The sequence below is a fragment of the Lates calcarifer genome, linkage group LG11 (assembly GCF_001640805.2).
Source record: "Lates calcarifer isolate ASB-BC8 linkage group LG11, TLL_Latcal_v3, whole genome shotgun sequence".
Classification (NCBI taxonomy): domain Eukaryota; kingdom Metazoa; phylum Chordata; class Actinopteri; family Centropomidae; genus Lates; species Lates calcarifer.
This window is the reverse complement of record NC_066843.1, coordinates 17,857,978-17,883,833: the sequence shown is the minus strand read 5'-3', so window position 1 is coordinate 17,883,833 and position 25,856 is coordinate 17,857,978. Positions and strand designations below refer to the sequence as shown.

At 40.4% G+C, this 25,856-nt stretch overlaps 1 protein-coding gene across 1 annotated transcript; it reads right to left on the bottom strand.

Moving 5' to 3' along the window:
• Positions 1-773: 773 nt before the first annotated feature.
• s1pr5a (sphingosine-1-phosphate receptor 5a) lies at positions 774-4,429 on the bottom strand. Its single transcript, XM_018698678.2, has 2 exons — positions 4,260-4,429; positions 774-3,496 (listed from the first exon to the last, which is right to left on the bottom strand). Exon 2 carries the CDS (start codon positions 3,233-3,235, stop codon positions 2,030-2,032), a length of 1,206 nt encoding a protein of 401 aa, XP_018554194.1. The 5' UTR covers positions 3,236-3,496; positions 4,260-4,429; the 3' UTR covers positions 774-2,029.
• Positions 4,430-25,856: the final 21,427 nt, after the last annotated feature.

The window sequence follows — 25,856 nt, the reverse complement described above, 5'->3', positions numbered from 1 at the left end:
TATCTGTTTGTCTTCATCGCTCCTTTTATTGTTTTTCCTCAGGTTTGTTCGGGCAACTAAAGTTTCAGTTTGGACTGTTTGTCATTAGTACTGAACATAATTATGTGGGTGTTACTGGATTCACTGTTAATGCTTAATTTGATATCAACCATTTAATACTTAACATCAATGAACTTAGAATTGTTAACTTGTGGTGTTACTTAAGGACGGCTTCACTAAGTGTTGGTGTTTGATTTTAATTCAGTACATCACTCTTAAAGTTGTGTTGAATCAAAGCATCTGTAATACTGTGTCAAAAAATTATATTAAGCTCCACAAGGATGTAATTTATTGCAAAGCCATTGAACTGCAGTGGATTTATAGTGGTTTCTATTTTCTGGTTACACTTTATTTATCTACATCATACATATACATTAATAAATTGGATAAAAATTGGTGCAAAGCAAAAAAAAAAAAAAAGTCGATTTACAAATTTTTGTAATATTAGTTAATATCAGTATGGAATGAAATTCATTCTTTTTTGTCTCAATATATGGAAAATATGTGACATATTTTCAAAGAGTTAATATATTTTTAATATATTAACTCTAATTTCTAATATATTAACACTGACTCTCCCTGATACAAAATCAACAATCAGTGTTGTGCTTATATTCTAATTTTGTTTGGTGGCTAGAAATGGGAAGGATGTCGATCAGTGAGATCAGGCATTAACCTGCATTAGACTGCATCAGGTGGCTCATCTTCAGGAGTAAGAAATATATACAAAGCTCTCTGTAAACATCATTCACATGTTTATTCAGTGCACATATAAAACTGGCATAATTTAAATGAGGTTTTTACAATACAAAAATGCAGCTCAGAAAAAGGCTATAGATATTTACAAAGTATATAAAAACAGTAAATATATTTTTTCTCTTTACATTAATGTACAATATTACAGTTAGAAAAATGTCCACATTTATGTCACTGTTACAAAAAGGAAATTCCCCAGTACTTTGAAGCCCACACACTGTTATCTGGGTTTTAATTGATTTCTTTCTCGTGGGATAAGATTACATCTGTAATTCTGTAAGGAAGTACATTAACAGTCTCCCATGGTAAGATGACGTTTATCCCAACAAGAAAGCTCTGAAGATTCTCTTTTTTGTCCGCAGGCTTGAGCAAATAACTGCAATATTCTAGTCCGTTAAACCAAGAAGGCGTCAACAAACCTCCACTGTCAGCTTTTATTGCTTTTAGTCATTCATCATGTGTTGCTACATATGTCGAAGGGACCTCCAAAGCTGCAAACCACCCAGCACAGCTCTCCATATGACGTCTTCAGTGCGTCTCACGGCCACTGAGCCTCTGATGTTGGTCGAGGAGGACCTCTACCCAGCATTGCTGCTGACCAAAACTCACATGGCAGAAATTACATGGTTTTGGCAGCAGAGTTTGGGTGTGGATGCTCTGTGTTTGTAACAACATATCATTATACGCTGCACAGGCAGGGGAGATAAGGATAAATCTCATGTTTGGGCTTTAGCCCTGGTCTATCTGGTGTATGGCATAACTGGCTGTATTTATGTCACACGTCCCCACACAGTCTTTGATTTCATAGAATGAAATAACACTTTATCAGAGGGAATATCCTCTGACAAATACTGGCCCTGTTTTGTCTAACAGACAAATGTAATGCTAGTTTTTCACAAGAAACCTGTAGCTACTGTTAAGGCATGGACATTAATGTTAATCACAATCACACTATAATAAAAATTTGCACAGAATGTTTAAAAAGTTCATGTCTTTCTCCCAATTTTGGATATTTAACACATAAACTTGTGTTAAATATGAGCTTGTACTGCTCGTTAAAATTAATAATACCGAAACTGTGGTAGAGTGCAACATAAAACTCCTCTCACGTCTGCTTGACTAGAGCACATACAGCATGAAACCCAGTTTAGAGTGAAGTGGCCTGGTTGTATTAGTGGTCCAGTTCTCAGTCTGAATTCTTGCTCTCAGGGCAAAGTCAATATGAGCCACTCTGTCATGTCTTATACATCCTGGGGTAAATGGCTTTGATAGTAGAGGGTGTAAAGTTACCGGAAGACACTGTTGTCTCCAGTCCCTCCAGTCTGTGAGAGGCTGCGTCGGTCTTGCTGGTGCTGCACTCCAGGAAGGGTATCCCGATCTTCTTCACCTGTCCGTCTTTTGTTAAGAGGCAGGGTCGGCAGAGCAGCCTGATGATGGCCTTCCTCATGTCCTTGCTGGTCAGGGTGTAGATGATGGGGTTGAGGAGGGAGTTGAACATGGCGATGCCCAGGAAATAGTCTGCCTTAAAGAGCACCTCACAGCTTTTGGCTGGACAGCAGAAATCCAGCAGCAGGAAAACGAAGAGGGGCAGCCAACATGCAATGAAGACTCCCAGGACTATGGTGACCGTCTTCAGCAGGGCCATGTACTTCTGGGACTTGCGGTAAAGGCCTTTACGCTGTGGAACTGAAGCGAGTCTCTGGGTGTTGGACTTGACAATTCGGAAGATGCGCACATACAGCACCACAATGGACATGAGGATGGCACTGAAGATGGTGATGCAGAAGAGGATGTAGCTCTTGGCGTAGAGCGGCAGGACTGTGGAGCACTGGTCCAGCTGTCCCATACAGTTCCAGCCCAGGACAGGCAAGACCCCCAGGAACACAGACAGCACCCAGCTCGCTCCGATCAGAGCAAACATCCGCCCCTGTTTGTCCCCCTGGTATGGCTTCATCCTCACCATGGTGACATGGCGCTCTATGGCGATGGCCAGCAGACTGATGACTGAGGCAGCCAGCATGATGAACACGCCCCCTTCCCTCAGGAACCACAGCACAGGGGTCATGTTTAATGTGTTGGCACCTGATGTTATGAGGTTTACCATGTAGGTGAAACCTGCGAGCAGATCAGAGAGAGTCAAGTTACCCAGTAAATAGTACATGGGCACATGGAATTTCTTGTTCTTCCAGATGGCCAGCAGCACCACAGCATTTTCCACAACTATCAGCAGGCAGACCAGCAGAAACGCTATGGCCTCTGGTTTGAGTCCTTCTTTGTACTTGTTCTCCTTCAGCTTGCCTGTGTAGTTGTAGTGCTCGATGATGACAGCATTGCTCTGGTACTCATGAAACATCCTCAGGAGGTTTCCTGTAGAGGGGGATGAGGGGATCGCAGATGGGGCTACAGCAGCGTAGGCAGCATGGAAAGACTCAGTGGCCATTCTCGTTGTGTCCCACTAGTAGGTGCTTTTTTCTTTTCTTCTCTGCTGTGTTTTTGAGATCCACAGAGAAGTTGTCAGATAGTCCTCTGGCTGTGCATTCTTTCTTCTTCCTGAAGACAGATGCAGACAGCTGTTGCGCACAGGGGAAAAAGTGTTCCTTTTGAAGCTATCAAATAGGATTTCCTGTGGTTTGAGAATTTTTCCGCCTCTAAAGAAATCAAATTTTTCAATGCCTGGGCTGCGCACTAGGAGGCACACAGTCTGCACAAAACAAGTGGAAAGGAAAAGTTTGTATTAGTGACAAGAAATGAACACGATAATCAACGTCGGGAAATGGAGTATAAAATAGATTTAAAAAACCCCTCCAATACCCACAATACAAAGAGATAATTAAGATATAATAACGATAATATCAGTATGAATAATAGAGGGAAAGCCTCCGTTACAGAAAATGACCACTTGCAGTAATAGCAGTGTTTTTAACGGGGAAAAAGGTTCAAGCTACAAGTAAAGTAAAATGAGAGAACACTTGAAAAGTCTCAACCAAAGTTCTGCTTCTACTCACCTCAGTAGTTGTGTTTTCCTGGCTCACAAGATTTAAAGCCATATGTTTTACAGTATTAAACGTATGGAGCAGAAAAACAAGACACTAACTCGGAGCTTATCTTTATATTTATGTATCATTTATTCGTAATTACGCACACATATGCGTAAATACGCATGGAGTATGCAGACCGGCAAATCTAATTCCAGATAATAAGACGGAGTTTACTGATTAGTTTCTTTACATATTTATTCAGTTTTGATAGGCAAACATGCAGTAAAATTCATATGTGCCTGCATTCAGTATAACGCCAGAATTATCCATATATTAGAGATTTTACACGGGTTTAAATGACCAGTTGCATACAGTAAATTCACCTCTAAATGGATCACCGAGCAGCACAGACTCACTTCACGTTCCCGAGCGCACATTATCGAATCAGCACGATAAAAAGAGAAGTTTAAAATCTTTACCACGCACCTGTAAAAGAGTGAAAATATCCAGTGAAACTTTGTAGCAGCAGAGGCGATCCCACGGCCGGAGGAGGAGAGGACGTGGGCTCTGTCGATCAGCACCACAGCAACATGCGAGTGAATGTGGTGTGGGAATAGAGTAGGGCAGGACTGAACATGCAAGAAGGTTGGGCCATGGTGTTTGTGCCCTTCAACGATTTTGCTCCCTCCTTCGCCTGACCTCTTCAGGGTTGGGGTGTTTTCTTTTTGCCAGATTTGGCCCCGGGAAGAATTGGAGCTCGATGACACATTTTGTGCTTCTGCCATTGAGGAAGAAAGTGAGATTTTCTTCTTATCAATTTGCCCTCAGGTAGTTACCTGGTATTCTAAAACGGTGCCAAGTGCATTTTCCCTCTCAATCCGTTTGTTTTCAGTCTGCTCTGACGGGCTACTCTGGCAGTACAGCTCTATGTTGCTCTTCAGGTTTGTCAGATTACATGGAAATCTCACTCTCTCACTCACTCTCTCCCACACACAGTTAATAAAAGAGAAACATCTCACTCATATGTAAACTTAAAACTAAAAGCCACAAGTTAATTTGTCATTGGAAAAATAGTAATTTGTGAGTGCGGTGTGGCCAGGCCTGTTTCACAGACTAGAAACCCCAGATTTCAGAAAATAGCTGACTCTCATATGCTTCATCTGTAATTATCTTTAAGATCACACATCAAAAAAATCACTTTTTCTGGCCAACGTGCAATTCATAGAGTTTTTTTTCTTTGAGGGTTCCCTTTATACATGTTTAAGATGAACAATCTGTGCTTTGAAAGATAAGTTGCTCACAAAAGTTCAATTAAAATGATTCAAATTACATCTACTTCTCCCTCCTCGTAAAATCCAGAATCTATGAATATGCAAATATTGTTATTTCACGTTTAACAGCTGTAAACAGGATGTTTAGATTGGCTACTTAACTAGTTGTAATGTCATAAAGTCCTAATGTTGCATTCAGGTGTTAAACTAAGATTTAATGTGAGCACAGAGAAACATTCACCCTTCAGCAGATGAAAAACAGCTTCCTGGTGTCAGACACACTTAATTCTGAATAAAGTTACATAAACCAAATCACACTTTTTGAGTAGAGTGGGACTTAAATGTTCTAGATTGATATGATTTGTCTTCCTTCTAAATTGTTTTGCAAGTGTGTTGTGAAAGTGCTAAAGAAATTAAGATTACTAATGTTTTTCCTGACTGGGATTAAATTAGTTTAATGACCCTCTCACTCACTGCAGACTCACTCTCACAGCTGGAGAGATCCTGATCACAGCAGAAGACTTATCATGAAACTCATTACTTCATTACCTGTCAGCTACCTTTCATGACCATTTTCTCTGACAGTTTGTTTGTTAATTAATAATTAATGAATCATTTCAGTAAATTTTTAAAGTAAATATCCAGTTTCCAGTAAGACATTTTCAGATTCCAGCTCTGAAATCTGGAGAGACAAAGTTTCTGTTTCAAATTACTATAAATCTTTAGGTCACAACAATACTTGTGAAAACATAGCTTCTTACACTGTGATGCATTTAATTCCACATTGCAGCCACTGAAAGTGAAAGCACTTACTTTTTGTTTGAATGGTGCTACTCAGCCCCAAGTTAAAACAGAGGTTTTATAAATTCCACAGGATGTGTCATTATTCATATCCACGTGGATAAATGACACAAATTCTTTTCTTCAGTTTTATTTATTTGCTAAGTTGGAATATTGTCATGCTGTTTCACTAAACAATCATAAATGTCACAACAACAAGAATCATCTCAAACCACGGCTGGGACACTGGCAGAACAACAGGGAAATTACGTAAGGTTGAGGGTGGGTGAGTGAAGGCTGGACTGGGCCTTCTCTAAACAGGAAGCTTCCTCATTGTGCCTAGAAAGGAGGGATATCCTTGAGAAAAACACAGATGAAGTCACTGGTCGGAATTGACACACAGAGTGGAGGATCTGTGACTACAGAGTGACGTGCAACCAACAATTAGTGCACATAATTGGCAACTTACTCATTTCCACACCCGGTGTTAATGGAAGATTTTACAAAAATTATTTACAGCAGAAAATGCAGTTCGTCATTTTTTACTGAGAGACAAATTCTTGCCTGGTGGTCTTGGCTTTTGTGGCCTGTAGGCTGAAATTTCAAGCTCTATAAATAGTTATTTTCTTCCTCCGCAAATCAACAGAACTGGTCTTATTTTAGTTTCGACAGCTCTTCTCCCCACACCTGCTTGTCTGGGATCAGTGTTTCTGTCTTCGTCCTGTTTAAGTAAGTGATTTCCAGTTGGTGCCTGAGCGGTGGTGTTCCCTGACTCATCTTGTTCTGTCTTTCCTCTCTTCCCCTGAAGCCCACCCAAGTGATAACCAGGTCTGAACTGCTCCTCTCTTCACAGGCCATGTCAGCCAAGTGGCAGTTAACCCCCTGCAGTGACACAGTGACAAGCTCTCAGTGTGCTGCCTCTGATTAGTTAACACACAAAGACATGACAGCAGGACTCTCTGCTCTGCCTTTTTTTTTCCCACAGTAGGGATCTGCTCTGTCACTGCCTCTTCCCCCTCAGGCTATAAGCAAACCTTTAGAAAATTTGAACCTGGACTGGATCCACCCAGTCGTCTCACTGCTGGGGGGGGGGTCTGTATTCAGTATGTTCTGTCCAGCACTCCTGGCTCTGGGCGATTTTTTCCTGTGACGTTAATGCGCTTGCAGAAAGGAAGTCAGTTGGCCCTGCTTTTGTCATGATAGCCCGCTTTAGATTTACTGCTGTTTGTGTGGAGTGTAGTGTTGTCTGCTTTACTTGTCTGGCTGCTGTTTGTCAGTGACTGATGAGATGTTTGAGTAAATAGTCCTCTTTTTTAAGATTGGGGTGACAGGCCATGTACTTCTTGTTCCTATTTTGCTCTTTTCTATGTTTCTCTTATATATATATATATATATATATATATATATATATATGTGTGTGTGTGTGTGTGTGTGTGTGTGTGTGTGTAAATATGACCTTATGTGGGTTTAATTCACACCCTGAAAGCACCTCTATTGAAAGCCTTGCAAACCTGTTGCATTTCTCTGTTCTTTGGTGTTACTGGTGGCCCATATGATGCTAAATAACACCTCAAAATGTGATCTAACAGTTGAAAACACACAGCCTCACTGTGTTAAGTTATTTCACAATGACAATAGAAAGCATTCACACCTCCTCAATTCAAACAATCAGTTGTTAATGTTTGTTTTTTTTTTAACTTTGTATGTAGAATGTAGAACCAGGGTGTGCTTTAAATCAGCTTCTTTGCTAGTTTCTTAGCAGAGCAGATCATGTTTTTATGAGGAAGATTTAGGATGAAGTATAAGGAAATAGAGTTTGATGATTGATACAGTCTAAAAGCTGAAACAAAGTCGCAAAATCTGCCCACCAGCACCTCTATAGCTTCCTAAATAACATATTTTATCTGATCTGAATCAAGATGTAGAAACACCAGTGTGCTGTTTTATGGGGGTTATGTGTCAGATTAATGCAGTTGCAGTGGGATTGCTGACTCCTGGAAAGCTGACACTAAACTGTGTTGCTGGTGGCTAAAAAGTGGAAGCTGAGCTGAACAGCTGGAAATAGATGTGAATAGATGGGGGCTAAAGAGCTGGGAGCTACATTTTTATTTTGAACATCATTAATGTTCATGAAGCCTGCTGTTAGCTCTGCTATCTTTTGGGCTTTTATTATGAAAGTCCAACCAACCTCAGGATCCCCCCCTAAGCTCTTGTTGCTGTTACAGTCTAAAGCTTTTATTTTGAAAAGCTTGCCTCTAAACTGTCAAATGACTTCTTGCTCGGACTGGTCACATAATAGAGATTAACATGGGAGGCAGGACTCCAGCTCTGAGAGGAGATGAAATGGTATTTGGCTAAACTCTGGCTTGTACCTCAAAAATTGTAGTGCTTATCACCCAAGTTTTTATATTGTGAGGGAGCGTGGATCCTGCTGAACACACTGATGTAAAATATGTGTTGGCCGAGTGAGAAATAATGTGAGTCAGAAAAGTTCAGGTCTTGTTAATATTGGAGGTGATGGGGCAGCTGAATGGTCCTCCTGTCACTTTGACGCTCATAGTTTGTTTTCAGTTACATTGTGTAAAAGAGAGAAAATTTGTCTACATTTTGATGAAAAGATTTATAAAAAGTAAAATTTATGGGACTGAGGTGAAGTTAAAAATAATGTTTTTAATCAGTTTATCAGCTTATCTGAACTCTGGGTGTGATGTAACTCACTCTTCATGCTAGCACCAGCTACACCTTTAGCAACAGGCATGGGAGTGGTATCAAGTTTCTCATCCCTCAGTAAGAAAGTGAATCGGTGTATTCCCCAAAATGTCGAACTGTTCCTTTAACCATAAGTTAGTAATCACAGTGGACACAGTCTTAGTCAATTTGCATTGTGAATTGTTGAGTAAGATGTCTTTCTTGATTGTAAACATTGACAGTAAAGTTGAGGTCATGAATTTTTTGCTCCTCCTTTGTGTCTGTTTGTTTAGGGAAGGGATCCATAGTAAAAAAAAAAAAAAAAAGCAGACCTGAGTAAAAAAAGAGAAAAGCACAAACTTATACTGTATTTAAACTCTAATGTAGTGACCAGTACTATCGCGGCTGCCAGAGATTTATGGGAATCCTAGAAATAGCTTGCCTTTGTCAAAGTCCAGCTTTTCTGCCTCATGTGCAGCTGTGCAGGGCAGTGACCTCACTTTGAGCTCCTAATAAGCGGAAATGGGAGGAACATATGTAAATGTTGGAAATGTTTCCTTTCCATTGCTTCTATGCTGTCCAGTGTATTTCTGTCAGGCAGGCTACTGTACCTGACTTCTCCCCTCCTGTCTCCAGTCTCCAGCTGCTCTGTCTGAATGTTTGTTGTCCCTTCTTTTCTTATCCAGCACCACTTAATGCCTCACACTCAAAGCATTTGAATTCAGATCAGATTGCAGCCTACAGCCTTAAACTCAAACCCAAGTGTGGCCACAGTACAGTTTACTCGACCATTTCTTCTGCTTCTCATTTAATTCTGTTTTCTCTATCATGCAAACAAATGTAAATCTTTGACACTGGCGTCTGACTGTTGTAAAACGTGACATTTACATACAGTGTGCTTTATGTAGTGGGTTTGTGGAATGTGTCAGTTCTTTCACCAGATCTGACCATCTCACAGTGTTTTGTTCTGATCCAGGCCTCGTGTTTTTACAAGGAAAACACACTTGAAGTTTTTTGTTTGTGTTGAAGCCAGATAGCCGTTACACAGAGCCTGGGCACAGTAAAATACACCCATTTATTTCCCAGATTTAAACAAAGTTGTTTTTCTAAAAAAAATCTATTCCCATAGTAGATATTTTTCATAGGAGTCAGGAGGCAGAAAATGCTTTTGTTGGTTGAAGTTGCTAAAGTCAGTAGGGATTTTCTGATACAAATAAACACAGGAAGAGGCTGCCATTCGGGACCATTTTGATTAGACATAAACCCAGCATATGTGAATGTCAGTTGTGTCTATATGCAAACACAAACATCCTCATTTCCTATGTAAACCTTCACCAGTTCTCACCCTCAAACTGGCAAGTTGCTGGGCTCCAGCCATGCAGTTTCCATACTGCAGATAAATGATTGTTTAGTCATTTTCTGCTTATTCATGAATTTGTCTTAGCTCACTTACAGCTGTGTTTATTAAAATTCACGATGGCATCACTGAAACTGAATCCCAAGAGCTATGCAGAGCTGTGTTTTAGGTTGACCACCAAGATTTCTTGGCCAGCAAACAGAGGAAATCAACTTTGTATTTATTATTAAAGGAAGATAGCTCAGTCAGCAGTGTTGACACCAAGTGTTGTACCTCATTAGTCAAAAAGCCACTGGTTCTGCTGTTTGAAATTTCACTTAATTGCTTCAGTCACATGAGTCACTGGCATGACATGTTGATACTTCTTTGTATTATGTTACTGTTATGCTATGTTACTTTTTGTAAGGCCCTCAGGAGCTTTTCTCTTTTGAAGGGCTAGTTCAATTTTTTTGGAAATATGCTTATTCTCTTTCTTTCTAAGAGTTAGTTGAGAAGATTGATACCACTCTCATGTCTGTATACGGTAAAACTATAAAGCACCAGCTAGTTAGTTTTGCTTAGGTAAGATCGGAAACAAGGGAGAAACAGCTAGCTAGTTCTATCCAAAGTTAATGATATCCACCTACCAACAGCTCTGGTGTTCAGTAATTAACATGTTGCATCTTGTTTGCTAATTTGTACAAGAACAGGGAGTGTAAAAATGACAGCTTGTGGTTTTAAGGGATTATCTACTGTGCTGTATCTTGGCCAGATGCAGTAACCTCCTCAAAATCTCCAATAGCTGCCCTAACACTTTTGGACGGAGCAGGGCTAGCTGTCTCTCCCTGCTTCCAGACTTAATGCTAAGGTAAGCTAACTGGTGATCACTTCTTCTTTGGAATACAGACAGAAGAGTGGTATTGACGTTTTCAACTTGACAAGAAAGAGAGTCTTGTCTTTCTTAAAAAGTGAAACGAATATGTAGCGTCAGCATTGCCACCATGTAGCTAATGTGTACTGTGAAGTTGTCCATGGAGACTGGCACCAGCCAACCATCATTTCTTTAGGCGTCTTCATTCTTTCAACCATTCTCCACTTTTCTTCTACAAACCATGGAGGCTTTGTTTGACTTAATGATGGGATCCGTTTTTCCTTCTCTGTCTCCACATCCCCACATTTTAACATTTAACCTTCCAACCATTACACTCTCCCTGTCCAACATTCTCTGATAAGCCCCAAAAAGGCGCAGGGTCAACCTTGATAAAGAAGCATTCTTTCCTAATAAGGTTTCTTTGTGAGAGTAGAAGCTTTCTAACTCCAGTTTACTCCATGTTTTAACTTGCTCCAGAGGATCAGTTCAGAACTAAACTGGTAAATCCACAAATGTATGATTAATCTGAAAACATTTCCTTATTCCTAAAAGTTTGACATTTGAGAGGTTTTCACAGTAACTATATCCTCCACAGAGACTGTCATTTACAATTCATTGGATCTCATGCAGTGGTCACTCATACTATAATACATATGTATTTTTTTCCACATCATCTGTTTGGGGGGGGGTGAATGGGCAGTTTCATGAAAGCTTGTTTTGTTCATAAAGCGTGGTTTAGGATGAGTTCATCTTGGAGGACAGAGTGGAAGAAAGAGCAAAGGAGCATTCCCACATCAGGGAAGGGGGGGAAAAGGGTGGGTGTTTGCAGGGGTGGGATGTATGACGAGCTACATGGTGGGGGTGAGTCATGAGAATTAGTAACCGGCCTCTGTGAGATTTATTCAAACTTCTTCAATTACCGACACTCCAACAGCCCACCAGCACTCTCGGTCGGGGGTCAGATTCTGGGAAGAGCTCTTTTCACTTCCACAGACAGGGAGCGTAGGCATGTAGCACAGGGGAATAAAGTCATAAACAGTTTCTTTTGTATGATGATGATGTTGGGAAACTCCACAATCCTTGACATTTGTCTGGGTTTCAGGTACCTACCGATTCAAATTTGAAACAATCAAATGTGACTTAACATGCTGAAGATGTCCTGTGTTTGTCTGTAGTGTAGTGGTGTAGTGTGTTGCTTATTAGGCCACTAAAACCTCATTCTCTGGGTTTTATTTGCTGCAGTTCTCAGGAAAGTGATGAATTACTTCCACCAGGGTGTTAGTCAATGAATGAAAGCCTGCATGGCTGTATATAAAGGAAGCTAGGCGGCAAACAGGTAGGGTCACATTAGTAATACAATAGCCAATCTGATATGTATTCAGGAAATGTCACAGATATTAGCCAGACGGAAGTATTATAAATGGAGTCTATCACTTCCATAGCAAATGAGGTAAAGGCAAACTTAGGGTACTTAGCATGATGGTTAAAAATACCCTATTACAACACTCCATTGTCTACAGTCAATAGCTGTACCTTTCAGCATGCACTCCCACACACACATTTATGTTCACCAAACTATTGTATAAGCATTTTACTTCCAATGAAAATAAGGCTGTAAATTTCACCGGCTGGAGTCAGGAGGCCGACTTCCCGTCAGGAAGGCTTTTCTATGAAAAATTCAGTGAAATTCAAAGAGGTTGATAAGGTGAAAGCCATTGGGTGGCTTGTCCTGAGCAGACTGATTACACTCTCTTATTTTCTCCACAGTGATTCCCAACCTTTTTGGCATGACCTCTCCAAACGGTGCCTTGTCCATGCACCAGCTCTTGTCACAAGGTTGCATATGCCTACAGGTTTTGAAATTATTCCATACTATGCAATTAAAAAGCAAAAATTTTACAGTTTCACAGTTATTTCTTGCTCTTGGAAATGGCAATAGGCTTACCTCAAGGTTCATTTAGTAGCCTTCCTGGAAATGTACAACATTTCCATGACAACTGAGCAAACTCCATCTGCTGATAAAGATCATTTGATACTATCAAAAGTTCCAGAACAGCCATTAAATGGACCTTGAGGCAAGACTATTTTGTCGTATTTCGTATAACATAATTTTTGGTTTCCTGTCTTGTTAATTTTCTTGCAACCCTGCTGATTTATCTTGTGACCCCTGGGTGGTTCCCGACCCACAGGTCACTAGGCATGTTAAGTCTGTCATGTTTATTTCCCCACATGTTGTAGTGGTGTGGGGGAGAGAGATTTAAAGAGTTTGCAGGGTAGTATCTTATTTCTCCAAGGCCAAAAACACAAATGTGAGGAATCTAGCTGGAATCATTAGCATGTCTAGCTTACTATCTTACAGTAATAACCAACTGTTACTCTCAAGGCCTAGGAAATCATCATTAACTAACTACAGTGGTTTGTGGCTTTACAGGTTGTCAACAAAAAGATGCAATCATGACTAGCACATCCACTCTTTAGTATTTCCCTGTAGTGTGGAGGTCAGTCCTGTAAGCTATCAGAATTTAGGCTAACATTAGCACCTCCATCCTGCTCTTTACTGAATTTGGGGAGGTTTACACTTCAGCAGCCCCATCCAGTATTACCCGAGATGGTGTTACACTTCCCATCCTGAAAGCTGATTTTCATATATCATTAAAACGAAAACAAAACAAAAAAACACAAAAACAAAACACTGAGCATGCATGTAAGCTAGGCACCAAACAGGGTTGGGCATTTTTTCTTATCATACTTTTAACCAACCCACAGAGCTAATGTTATCTTAAATAGCTAGATAAAATCTGCCAACAGCTATTACTTCTGTGAACTGAATTGGTGGTTAGAAATGAAAAAGCTGCTTTCGTGTCTACCACTGTCTGAAACAAAGGACCACTGCTTGTAAAATTACTAGTAATTTTGATCAGTAAATCTGCCACAGTTATCACTGTTATCTGCGTTATATGCAGACAGTTTGACAGGCAGAGCAACGAACAACTAAGGACAACAAGGCTTAGCCAACGGCCAGTTAAGCTTCCTTCATCCTGGTGTGACAGTGAATGGATTTGCCAAGCTGTTCCTGGCTCAGACTACTGGCTCCTTTGTATTGGAATGTATCTTACAAGAGCTTGTGTTAGATCAGACTCTATTTGCCTGAAACGGTAGTGAGGTCAGTTCCTGTGGCCATTTATAATGTGACTTGAGATTCCTCATAGCTCTACACTATGTAAATAAAGATAGATATTGGAAGCCACAAAATAGCACTATTCTTAGTTATTGCATTGCATTGTTTCTGTTCACTTGGTGCCAATTGAATAATGCTGCAGTGAAAGCTATTCAAATCCTTATTTATTGCTGCATGCATGATTGGATTAGTATTGGCCTCTTTACACATTTATTCTATTACAGTGCAGACAGATAAACAATTTTTATTGCTGCATGACATTCCTTTGTAAATTGTTATTTTGACCAACATAAAAAAGACCTCCCAGGAAGACATTCTATAATGTAACAAGAGCAAAAACCTGTACTGGTATGAATTCATACAGACACCAGACCTCCTCCCCTTGTCCATGTCTCTATGTTTACATTTGAGACATTTTTGAAGTAAATATAATCTGTACATTGTTCCATAGTGGTTCCAAAAAAAGCTGAGTAGAAACCCTTCAATTATGAGCGTGCTCTGTGAGTGTGGTGTGGGCCCATGCAGGGGAAACCAGCAGGCTGTTTGGCTCACCCAGACCATCACAGAGGCCAGACTGGGTATGTTTCACTGATCCTGTACTTAACTGACACCAAAAGTATTGTTATTCCCTCTCTGGTTTCATGTGTGTCTGTCATAAAAAGAAGAGAGGGAAAGGGAGCTCTGGCTGATTGGGAGGCACTTTGGATGGATTTAAAATTTCTGTGTGCTTCAGACTTTAACTTTGAAGCATGTGAAGTGTGTTTCATCAGACTAATCACTATAATAAAGAAAAGATAAGACTGATTTTTTAAATTACTGGTTCATGGTTGGGCTGCTTTCTCTCTGGTTGCCAGGTTTTGGATCAGGGATCATTTTTAGTGGTGTGTGTTTTGTTGCTCTGACTCTCCCTCTCCGTCATTTCTTGTGGCTGGAGCAAGAAATGTGTGTGAAAGTATAACTGCAATACAATAAACTGGTGCACACAACCAGCAGAACAGGTCATCTGTCTTTGGCACTCATAGCGCTGATAAACTCATTGCTACAGGAAGTGAATTGCTCAACATTTTGTAGGTCCTTGTGTTTTTATTGGCTGACACATTTCAACCTCTGGAACCTATTAAAACCAGCTTAGTCTGGTGCACACAAGTACACGCTCACACATAATCAGAAAGCGTAAATGCTCACACAAACCCACGTACTGTATACACGTTAACAAAACACACCATGTGTCACAGTGTGAAAGCTGAGTTATTGAACTTGTCTGCAGGCTGCACACTTGATTCATACTCCAGTGTGATTTACTTATAGAAACACCTGTACAGCTGCACTCCGAACTTCACATTTATCTACACAGCACCCAACTCAAATCACACACCCACACACTCACATCTTGACACACAGACTAGGCTGATCTCAGGACTAATGCCTACTGATACATATAAAAAGGAAAATACCCATTATGCTCATGGTAAATATGACACAGATACAAACTATGTGAACTCAACTATGCAGATATGACTGATTTTATAAGCGAAACCATGACTCAGAACCTTACAAACATAACCCCAAATCAGAATCTGTTCGCCAAAGCCTGATATCTCTTATTCCTCTGCACCATACACTCAGTTTGTATTGAAACTGATGTAGAGAGGTGTTGATTCAGCTCCATTTATATCAATAGAGGTAGGCTAAATAAAGGGAACATCTCTCTTTACAATAAAGTACCAAAAACTACACCATCCTGTAAATATCATTAGAGCATCAAATGGCATTAATTAATTAATTAATTAGTCATTAATGTATAATTTACTCCTGTTTGCGTATTTCAGGAAATTACTGAGCCTTCTTAAACATGGAACTGTGTATTTATGATTTTTTTTATAATGATCATTGGAAACACCAGCAATATACTGAAACATCTTTCTACTCAACATGGTTGAAATCCCAGGAATGCCATGACACTGTGTGCTTGAGTGCCACACTTCCCCTTTGACTTAGAAAGCCAAATAAAAACAAATGCTGTACAAATATTCTCTCATTTCATCCATTTTAGATGATGACAGACTGTTTCTATAGCTAGCTCTCAGGCTACAGCCAGTTTGACTTACCCATTAGCCCCAGCCAGTGAAACCTCCTTCTTCTTGTGCTTGCTGCACAGTAATTGATGAGGGAAAAGAGAGTGAACAAGTGTCACGTCATCATGGCATTGCTATCAATGAAATCTTCAGTCAGTTCTAGTCCTAGTCCTAGAGGCTTGGTGATGTAGTGACTACTTGTGGGCTAGCTGGTGACCTGGTATAGCTGGTAACAGGCTAGACTTGGTAGCTCTCTGAACTTCTCACTATTTTTTGGGTGTTGGTTGTTGGTATTCTATATAATTTCTTTTAGTTATTGAAGAGGGATGATGCTCTCAGAGCTAACAGGGTTGCTAATGATCGAGTAACAAGCTCCTGTACATCAACTCCTGTCAGACTTTCTATGATTTAAAAAAAAAAAAACAACAACTTTATCATCAGACTGACCTTCACTCTTGCATGATTGATCATTGCTATGTATCAAATAGAGTTATGGACCAGTTGTGGGACCCCAGTTACTGTGAATGATGACATGCTCTGTGACTCTGGGCTGTAATGGTGACGGGGCCTTGCACATGGTAACCAGGGGACCCCAGCACCCTGCTGTCTTGACTACTGGCTGTGTTACTGTGAGCTGTGAAGTTATGTGAGGTATTCCACTGTAAAACCTTACCAGGAGACAGAGAGTATATTCTCTCCAGCCTAATGTCTGAGGCTTGGGGCTGAGTAACTGTAGCCGTTCATGAGAACACTTACGGCTATGTGCACCTTTCTGTTCCCAGAGAGCCAAGACTCTCCAAAATCTCCCTCATCTGGACATGTTCACAGAAAAGAGTCGCAGCTCCAAGCTATCACATTGTATGATATTTGTTGACATTCCTTGGAAACTGACAGCTTTCTGAAAAGTCTCATCCTACTTTACTGTTTATTTTGATGAGTTGTCCGATGTGAAAGAAGAGCTGTGTCATCACTGGAGAAGGTAATTTATTTAAACACATGGTTGCTGTTACTATTATCATGATTAGCCTTTGAGATTCAGTGTTCTTTAGTCTGATCTTCTTTGGAAACAACTCCGCTATCCTCGTCTTGTATCAATTCAAGCCAATTATCCCCCAATCTCTTTCCCACTGTCCTCGCTTTGAGTCACATGTTTATCCATGATTCTCTCACCAGTTTAAGGCAGATGCCGCCCTTAATCACTATAAACAGATCACTGCAGCGTTCAAATTTGGTGAGGTTTTCAGATCAGATGGGATGGGTTTTGTTTAAATACAAGGTTTTATTGGAAAGCCTATGAGGGAGATGATTGAGCAGAGCAGGAGGGATGGGGAGCTGGATTTTAGTTCTGTTTGGATACCAGCGGTTTTAATGAGATGATTCTGCTCCCAGCGAGCTCAGTCAGTCAGCGGCCCTGCTGCCATGTGTGTGTTGTTAGGATTTAAGTATTCTGGTTGACAACAGAAAGCGTCTGGACTGCACATGTTGCTTCTTCTGGAGAAAACAGACCCTTTTCTATTTAGGCAATGCAAACCGAGGCGTGATAGGAAACCTTGCAAAGTGCATAGATCAGTGGTCATGATGCTCCCATATCTGTGTCCCACACACAGATGTTGTTCACCAGTGAGCTCTTCCTCTCTTGTCCAGCTCTATAAATATTTGACCCAATAACTTTGCACGCTCTTAAGATTATATATCCCTGTCACATTACTTGGTATATGTGGTAGGAAACGAGCAGCTTGGTAATTAATGTTGTACACTGTGGCTTGTCAAAGGAGTCATTAAATCCATAAATCAGTGTGACTGAGTGACTGTAGGTGAAGCAGTGTATAAAGGGTTGCTTCACTGCTGCTCCTGTGGATGTCAGGCCAGTCTTGATATACAGAGGCTGATGTCTTTTAAATGCACCCAATATTTACAGGTGAACACAATTTTCTGCTAATAGCAAGTTCTGCCTGAGACTCTGATGTAAATATAATGCTCCATTTTTCTTATTAGTTTCATGACTGTAAGCTCAATATGGAGCTACAGCCAGCAGCCGGTTAGCTTAGCTTGGCGTGAAGACTGGAAACTGGGAGAAAGTCATCTGGCTCTATTCTAAGGTATCACGTCCACCTACCCTCCTCTAAATCCTACTACAAAACACACACATAGAAACAGAGTTAGAGACAGGGAGGGATGCTTGCTGTGAGGAAGCAGTGAACCCTCTGGTCTCAGATACTATGAGACATACTGGGAAGTTGGTGTATTGTGACGTGGGTATTTCCTCAGGAAACTGTGGCAGAGAGAGTATGAGGGCGGCCTGCTTATGTTATTTGTGGTTTTACACCTGTATTTCTGTAAATAGAAGGAAAGAAAGCACATGTACACTACAGGTTTCCCAAAAGCTTTTCAGAAAAAAGGGTGTCTTCCCGTACTGAATATTTAATCACTTTCACACATTTGAAGTCCTCCCATGAAACTTCTTTGAAACTTTACCTCTGAAAAAATCCAAACACCTTTTTTTTCCACACCTTCTTCACACACACCACATATGATCACCACATATTATGATTTTCCCTTTTGTTCCCTTCTTTTACATGTCTACTTATAGTAGACACAGGCACGCACACACACACACAAATACACATACTTTTTAGCCTCAGACCAACTCCATTAATTGCCAGTGAGTCACAAACTGGTGTCCCTGTCAGTGCAGTGAGCAATAGCGTAGTGACAAAGATTGGACTGACATGTCTAATGGTGGCCACACCTGTGAAATGAAAAGGCTGAGAGCAATGTGAACCAGGCCACTGACAGCAAACAAAGAGAGGATTTGTTTTTTCAGACGTCCAGCTTGTCTTTGTGCCAGTAATAAATAAAGGGAGAGTATTTCGATGACGGGTAAAATATTTACACTGTACAGCTGTGACTAGCTGCGCTACACTGTGCAGACCAGACCAGGCCGGCAGACAGCACTTCTCACTGCAGTAATGCTCTGTTTCCACCTAACCACAGATCTCTGTCAGATCTCCTCCCTCTGGCGTGGGACTCCTGGTCATTTACAAAGGTCAAGCCCTCGTAGCACTAAACAATGGTTTCACTTTATAGTTACCACGTGCAGGGTAAACCAAAAAGCAGGTAGAACGGCAGTAGTCAGTAGTATCACAGATGAAAAAACGCAGGTTTGCCAAGCTCTTACTGGGTGAGTCATAATAACTGAAGAGATCAAGAAATTATTTTTAAGCCAACAGCTACAGCAATACACACAGAGCAGAAGCTTTATCTATGCATTAGCTCTATAAGTCTAAAGCTAAAGATAAAGTAAGTAACAAGTACATTTTTTAATCTTTCCCCAATACCCTCCCATGCTTTAATGCAGGGGTATCCTTCAGGATTTCTCTTTTTTTTTGGTTGTAAGTGCCACTAACGTCTGAAAATTGCAGACGTTAGTGGCACTTACAAGTTAGTAGTTCAATAAAATAACCGAGACCTTATGAGACTTTCTGGGTGGAGCAGGTGTTTGATTTTGCATACCACAACACAATACTTAAGCCTGCTCTTGTTTTCTCACTTGTGCTTAAAATGTGTGAATGTCTTTTGCCTGCAGCACTCAGGACATCTGAAAAAGAAACACAAGGCTGATAACACAGCTTGCATTCTGAGGAACTGGTATTCAGAAAGGTTTCATTTCAGAAGCTAAATAATGCCTCTGTTTATTACTTTGTGTGAATGGGAGCTCAGACAAGCACATGTGAACTGTAAACTGTGAGAAATTTTTAAAAGGTGAAAGACAACCGCTTTTCCTTCAGGATCCCTATCATGTAAAAGAGAAGCCAATATCAGTGTGAATGTGAGGATACATATCTTTCCTGACCTATGAATCTTAACGTGTAGGCATCACTAAACACTCAGCATTATCTAGTTTAAGTTTCCTGTTTGTTCTCCCATCTGGTGCATTTCCTCTATGTCCATCATGTTTTGACTTTTTCACATGAAAAAGTTTCCTGCAGTCAGCAGTAAATGTACTCCATGTTCTTAACTGAGCTGTTTTGTCTCCAAAGCACAGACTCCATCACTGATCTTGTTTTCCACAAAATCTACTTAGTATCTGAAAAAGTATAACATTTCAGGTGTGGTAAAATCACCTAAAAAGAGCAGTTGATATGTTGCAGTTGTAATGTGTGGATGTCAGAAAGAACAGTAAGTGAAATCCCATCTTAAGCCACAAATTAAAACCAGCAAAAATGTGGATTTTTAATTGGGTGTGATTATGTCATAAATCGGGCAGTTAGGTAGCTAACAACAATGGAGGAAAAGTGAACAAAGCTAACACTCGACAAAGTTTAAAATACTAAAATATTATCCTCTCTCCTCCATTTAAACCTGACTGAACAGTGGAAGTACTGTGCTGCACAAAGACTGTGTTGAAAATTGCTAACTGATTAGCTACCTAACTAGCCTGCTTAAAAACAACACAGGACAGGAGAAGTGGGTACTGCAAGAAAACTGCTCACTGACAAAGTCTCATGTATGTGCAGGCTTCCTCACGGGAGGTCAGTGAGCAGTGGGGTGATGTGCTAGGTTGGTTTTAGGTCATTTCAAACCTTATATTGCACACAGACACTGATACTTGGCACAAAGGTATTTGTTCCTACAGTAAAAACCACAAAAAGGGAGAAATTTGCATGGCATAGTGGTGATCAATGTAGAGGAAGACAGTGACAGTTCAGTTCTTACTGTAAACTACTATCTCAACAAGGAACTGACATCACAAAGCAAAGATAACACACTAACCTGTGCAACAACCTTGAATGCACTAGAATTATTAGTTCTTACATCTGGAAAGTATTGATTACTTTAATTTGGCAGGCCATATCCCAAACCTGCTGGGAGAACTGTACCCCCTTCATGTTTTGTCAGGTTGTTATAAAAACTATTTAAAAGCTCTCACACACTGTGTGATTCTGGCCATTTTTGGCCATCACAAGCAAAACATGCTTTTCTTTTCTTCTCTTTTTTCTGCCTGGTAACTGACGTAGGTCATGACCTTGCAGTCCAACCAATCTCCCAGTTTGACAGAAAAGGGGGGATATGTCAACCTTTTAATTTTTTCCTTTGCACAACATGAGATTTAATAAACTTACAGGACAGACAAGAGAGCAGGGTGCATGACCATTCTTATGTGACTCTTTCTCTCTCTCCCATCTTTCCTTTTATTTGCTAATGAAGCATAAACACTATAAAAAATAAGAGGTTAGTAAACACCTCTGCCTCTTGTCACATTCTCTGTCATTTTCACAGCAGGAGCCATCAGGTCTGTTTTCACTGTGGGAGAATTGAGAGGTTTTCCTGGTTCTGCATGCCTGTCTTCTGAAGGAATGGAGATGTTAATAGCATCACTCTGCCGTCACTGTGCCTCAATCTGAGGTGGGTGTGCCTGTTGTTTTTCCCATGACTGCACTGTTTTCGGTTGATGTTGTATTGTTTTGAAGGGCTGTCCACTGCTGGACAGCGAGTTGCATCACAAGGGAAATTTGGCTGTACTCCAGGATTATATATAGCATGCGGATTATTGATAGATATCTTCATGTGTTGTTTACTTACATAAAATTTACAATGCAGGAGGCATAAAACTAAGTGAAAAATAGGCTGTAGAGGCATACTGCGTCATTTATGGAGCTGTTACTGCTAGCTAATTTCCCCTGTTAATGCAAATCTTATTCCTGTATGTACATCCTCTTAGCACCAGTCTATTCTTGCACATGAGGAACCTCACACTTGTTCACTTCATTCTGAGAATCATTGTATGTATATATATATATATATATATACCTCAATTATTTAAGTTGTCCTTTAAGTTGTCCTTGTCTCTTCCAGTTTTAATACAAATTATAAAAAGTCCTCAGATGAATAATATGAACTTTTGCATAAAGGCCAGACTTTTTCGTTTTTTTTCCATCAGCTGGTTTGTGTGAAAAGCAGCAGCAGTAGATGGTAATGGGTGGTTAACCACATAAGGGTTCTCACTTTGCAAAAGATTACAGTAAAGCACTGGACCTAAGAATTACCCACCCTGCACAACAGGACTCAAAAATAACCATTCTTCACAGAGGACCGACTTTTAACTTTCTCCACCCATGCCTCTTTTTCCTGCCTTTACCTTTGCTCCTTTAACTCCTCTGCTGTTTTGGGGCTCCTCCAAAGTGTTCAACCAATTATGACCAAAAACACTCATTGACTTGGGATTTTACACATTGTCCACTGGGATTTTTTCAAGTCTACATGAAAGATGAGATGGGAAATGAAAGGAAGTGGTTAACAACTCTTGCAATGCGTTTTCACAGGAAGTCATTATTTACTACTTTCCTTCTGACTGTGAAGGTCTGGAATGTCGTGGGTGTCTCTTGACCTGCTAGATGCTACTGCTGATACATTTGATCCCAAAAATCCCCCTATGATGAAAGCTGACATCCAGAATAGTTACCTTTTTTTCAGTTTCTCTTTCTCTTGTTTGTTCTTTTCTTTATAATATGTAAACGTTTTACCTTCTACGAGGGCAGCTGGATTCAGATCTCAGAGTAGAGAGCAAACGTCAGCAATCAAAGGTTTAATCTGCAAATTCTCTTTAACAATGTTAAAATTCCTTGTCTCTGCTTAGTGTTTGTTGTTTTGCCCAGAGTCACTCTAACAGCAATTAACACTGCATTGTTTCAACAAGTGATACCACTGACATGCCTTGTGTGTCTAGACAGAGAGATACAGTTATCTAAATTACTGCCTGATTTCTTGTAGAGCAGAGAGTGGGATTCCTGAGCCCTTTGTTTGCAGGACAGTCAAGGCCTTGATGTGGGCTCTGGGAACAGATAAATGCCTGCAGAAGGATATGTGTTTGCTCATTACTGAGAGCAGCTCAGGAAACACATGGTTTTGCTGACCACAGATGAGCCCTCTTCATTTCCTCTGATTACAGAGGAAACAGGGCAGGTACATACTGTAAACTGCCCACCATCACTACAGACTGAATTATACTTGTGGCAGTAATGCACATAACTTCAAAATTCATGAGAACTGTTTTGTAATTTGATTCATGGAGTTTTGGTGTACATGTAGAAAAGCCACATAGCCAGTAAGTATAAACAGTTTGCAAATCTGTGGCCTGAGGTCAACCAGGAGCAAGAGCAGTCCTTAAAAAACTCTTAAACAGTCTGTATACCATTTTATTTTCAGTTTATGTTGAAACAACAGATTACAGCGTGACTGGGAAAATGGCTTAGATTGCTCATTGGTATGACGCAGCCCAGCTCTGACAAGTCAACTTTGAAAACCGTTGAATAAACTTGATCTTCGTCATCACAGAGAAAGATGTTATTTTCAGTGTGAGAGAGACTATATGGGCTTAACAAAACAGGAAACACTTTATTCCTTCACCTTCAGCTGTGTGACCTAGACTATTTCTGTCACTCTGTTGTCTCTGCCTCTAAAGGTCAGTGTGGCCAACAACTATAAAATCTGAGCTGGTCCTACTACTTGTTAGTCATTAACAACTGATGACACTTTCTGGGGGTTAACCAGACTCCATTTAAATTAGGTGATCACCAGCAGTTTAATGGTTTACTACAACTTGAGTTTTTAGCCACCTTGGCAATATGTCTCTCTGGATGACAGTTTAGTTGGCTGAACAACTGTTTTGTCCAGACTGAAATATCTCAGCAACTATTGACTGGACTAGCAACTATATTTTGTACATTCATGGTCCTCAGAGGACAACTCTTAATGACTTTTGTGATCCCCTGACTTTTCCTCTAATGCCATCATCAGGTCAAAAATTTAATTTGTCCCAAATACACTTCTAAGGCCAAATACCTACAAACCTATTGAGAATTCCCATCAGCTTCTGGTGTACTTTGTGTTTAGTGCTAATTAGCAAGTATTATCATGTTAACACAACAAAACCAAGATGGCAGATAGGGTAGTATGCTAACTTAAGTGTTCAGCCCAAGGCACTGCACTACCTAAGTAAAGCCTCACAGAGTTGCTAGCATGACTGCTGAATCTTAGCCTTATTATTTTCAGAGCTTCAGCCTTCAGCGCTGTTGTTTTTAGTAACATCGTTCTCACCAAATTAATTGCTGAAATCTCAAAACATACCAGCAACATAGCTAAACAGGTCCTGTGGAGGAACAGGTTGCAAACAAACTCCGAAGTTAGTGAAATTTATTTGTAAAAGGAAACACAGGCAACACTAAGCTTGCTGTCTCATTGTAATTATAGACCACATCGTACAGACTGACTTCCTGATTCAACTGTGACTCACAGTATCACCCCTCCAGTATTTAAGCACATCACGAATAGTGATATGCAGGAAGTGGCCAAGACGTAACAACCATGGAGCTTTTTTAGTCCAAAAGAGCATTAAATAATTCATTATCTTCTGGTATTTTATGGACTAATAGAAAAATATACTCATGTGATGCAGTTGTCATGTTTTAAGTTACATTTTTCTATGTTGTGTTGTTTTAATTGTTTACAGAAGTACTGTAACATTATTGTTGTCTATATATTTGTTAGGACAGGAGAGGTATACAGCAAAATAGTGACATCAGCGGTCTTTTTTTAAAAATCTTTTTCATGCAGGCATTTAGTCATACCATCACACCATCAGTTGATCATTAAAAACACATGACACATGAGAAAGAGATCTCTTCACACTCTCACAATTTAAATAAAATAGAAAGGCTGTAAAGACTGTGGCAGCAGTCTTCAGAAAAGGGTAAGGAAAAAAGATTGGCTGCCCTTGTACCCATTACCCTACACGTCCCCCTCACACATACACACATGGAGTCCCTTATCATAACTTGTCATCAAACACTCATATCCTCACATTGTCCCAGAGGAAAGCTGACGTCCCAGCTGTAGATATAAACTCGATCCAACCCTCATGTTTCCCTCCTTCTCTAAGAAAAAAGGGCCATGGGGTGACAGGGCAGAAACAAAGACACTGAACTCTGAGGCAAAACTTATTTTTTGGCCTGCAACAAGTGGACATGAAGATCCTCCCAAATATCTAAAAGGGGAAAAAATACCCTCCTCAGCCTTTACACACTCTTTCTCCTCAGATTTGGGATGCAGCTGTGGCCTGTGTGTGACATCTGGGGGTTAGTGGAAGGGTTGTGGGGTCAGGGAAAGGGACAGACGGGGTGTTTGGATAGGCACAGGGCCAGGTCTGGAGAAAATGCTCTTCAGTACCATGGAGATGGAACATGAGACAACGCAGCTCTTTTCTTTGACTAACTGTGCACTTTCACTTGCTCTGTCTGTCCTTCCTTTGTCCTGTGAGTGTCTCTGGTTCAACTTACAACTTACAAGGAAATTAAAAAACGTGTCCCTGTTCACCTCTGGACTCTGAGCCCTGTGAAATCCCTCATCACTGCTCTTATTGTTCACTCATGGGCTCCAAAAAAGTGCCATTGTCATTCATTTTTGTTGTATTAAATATGAACCTCATCTGAAGAGATCAGATTAAAAACACTGAGCAAATTTAATTATCTCAGTTACATAAGATCGGAGGGCTAAGATTTATTTTTTTTTTTTTCCAGTGCAGCATGTGTTACTTTACTACATAGCTTTTTATTGCTGTGGCTGAGGTGACGGCACATTCACATTCCTGATGGCTGAGCCTTAAAAAAAGTGTGTGCGTGTGTGTGTGTCAGGAAGGGGTGGGGGTGGGGTGGTGTGGGGGCTGAGTGTTTTTACCTCTCTTAACCTTTCTATCCTTGTGAGGACATTTAGTCTTCTTATTTAAAGATATGCCAAAACATAGATACATATTTTATGCCCTGCAAACTCTGCAGAGGCCTGCGGTGGCTGTGGGTATCAGGTCAGCTGTCACCGTGTCACACATGCAT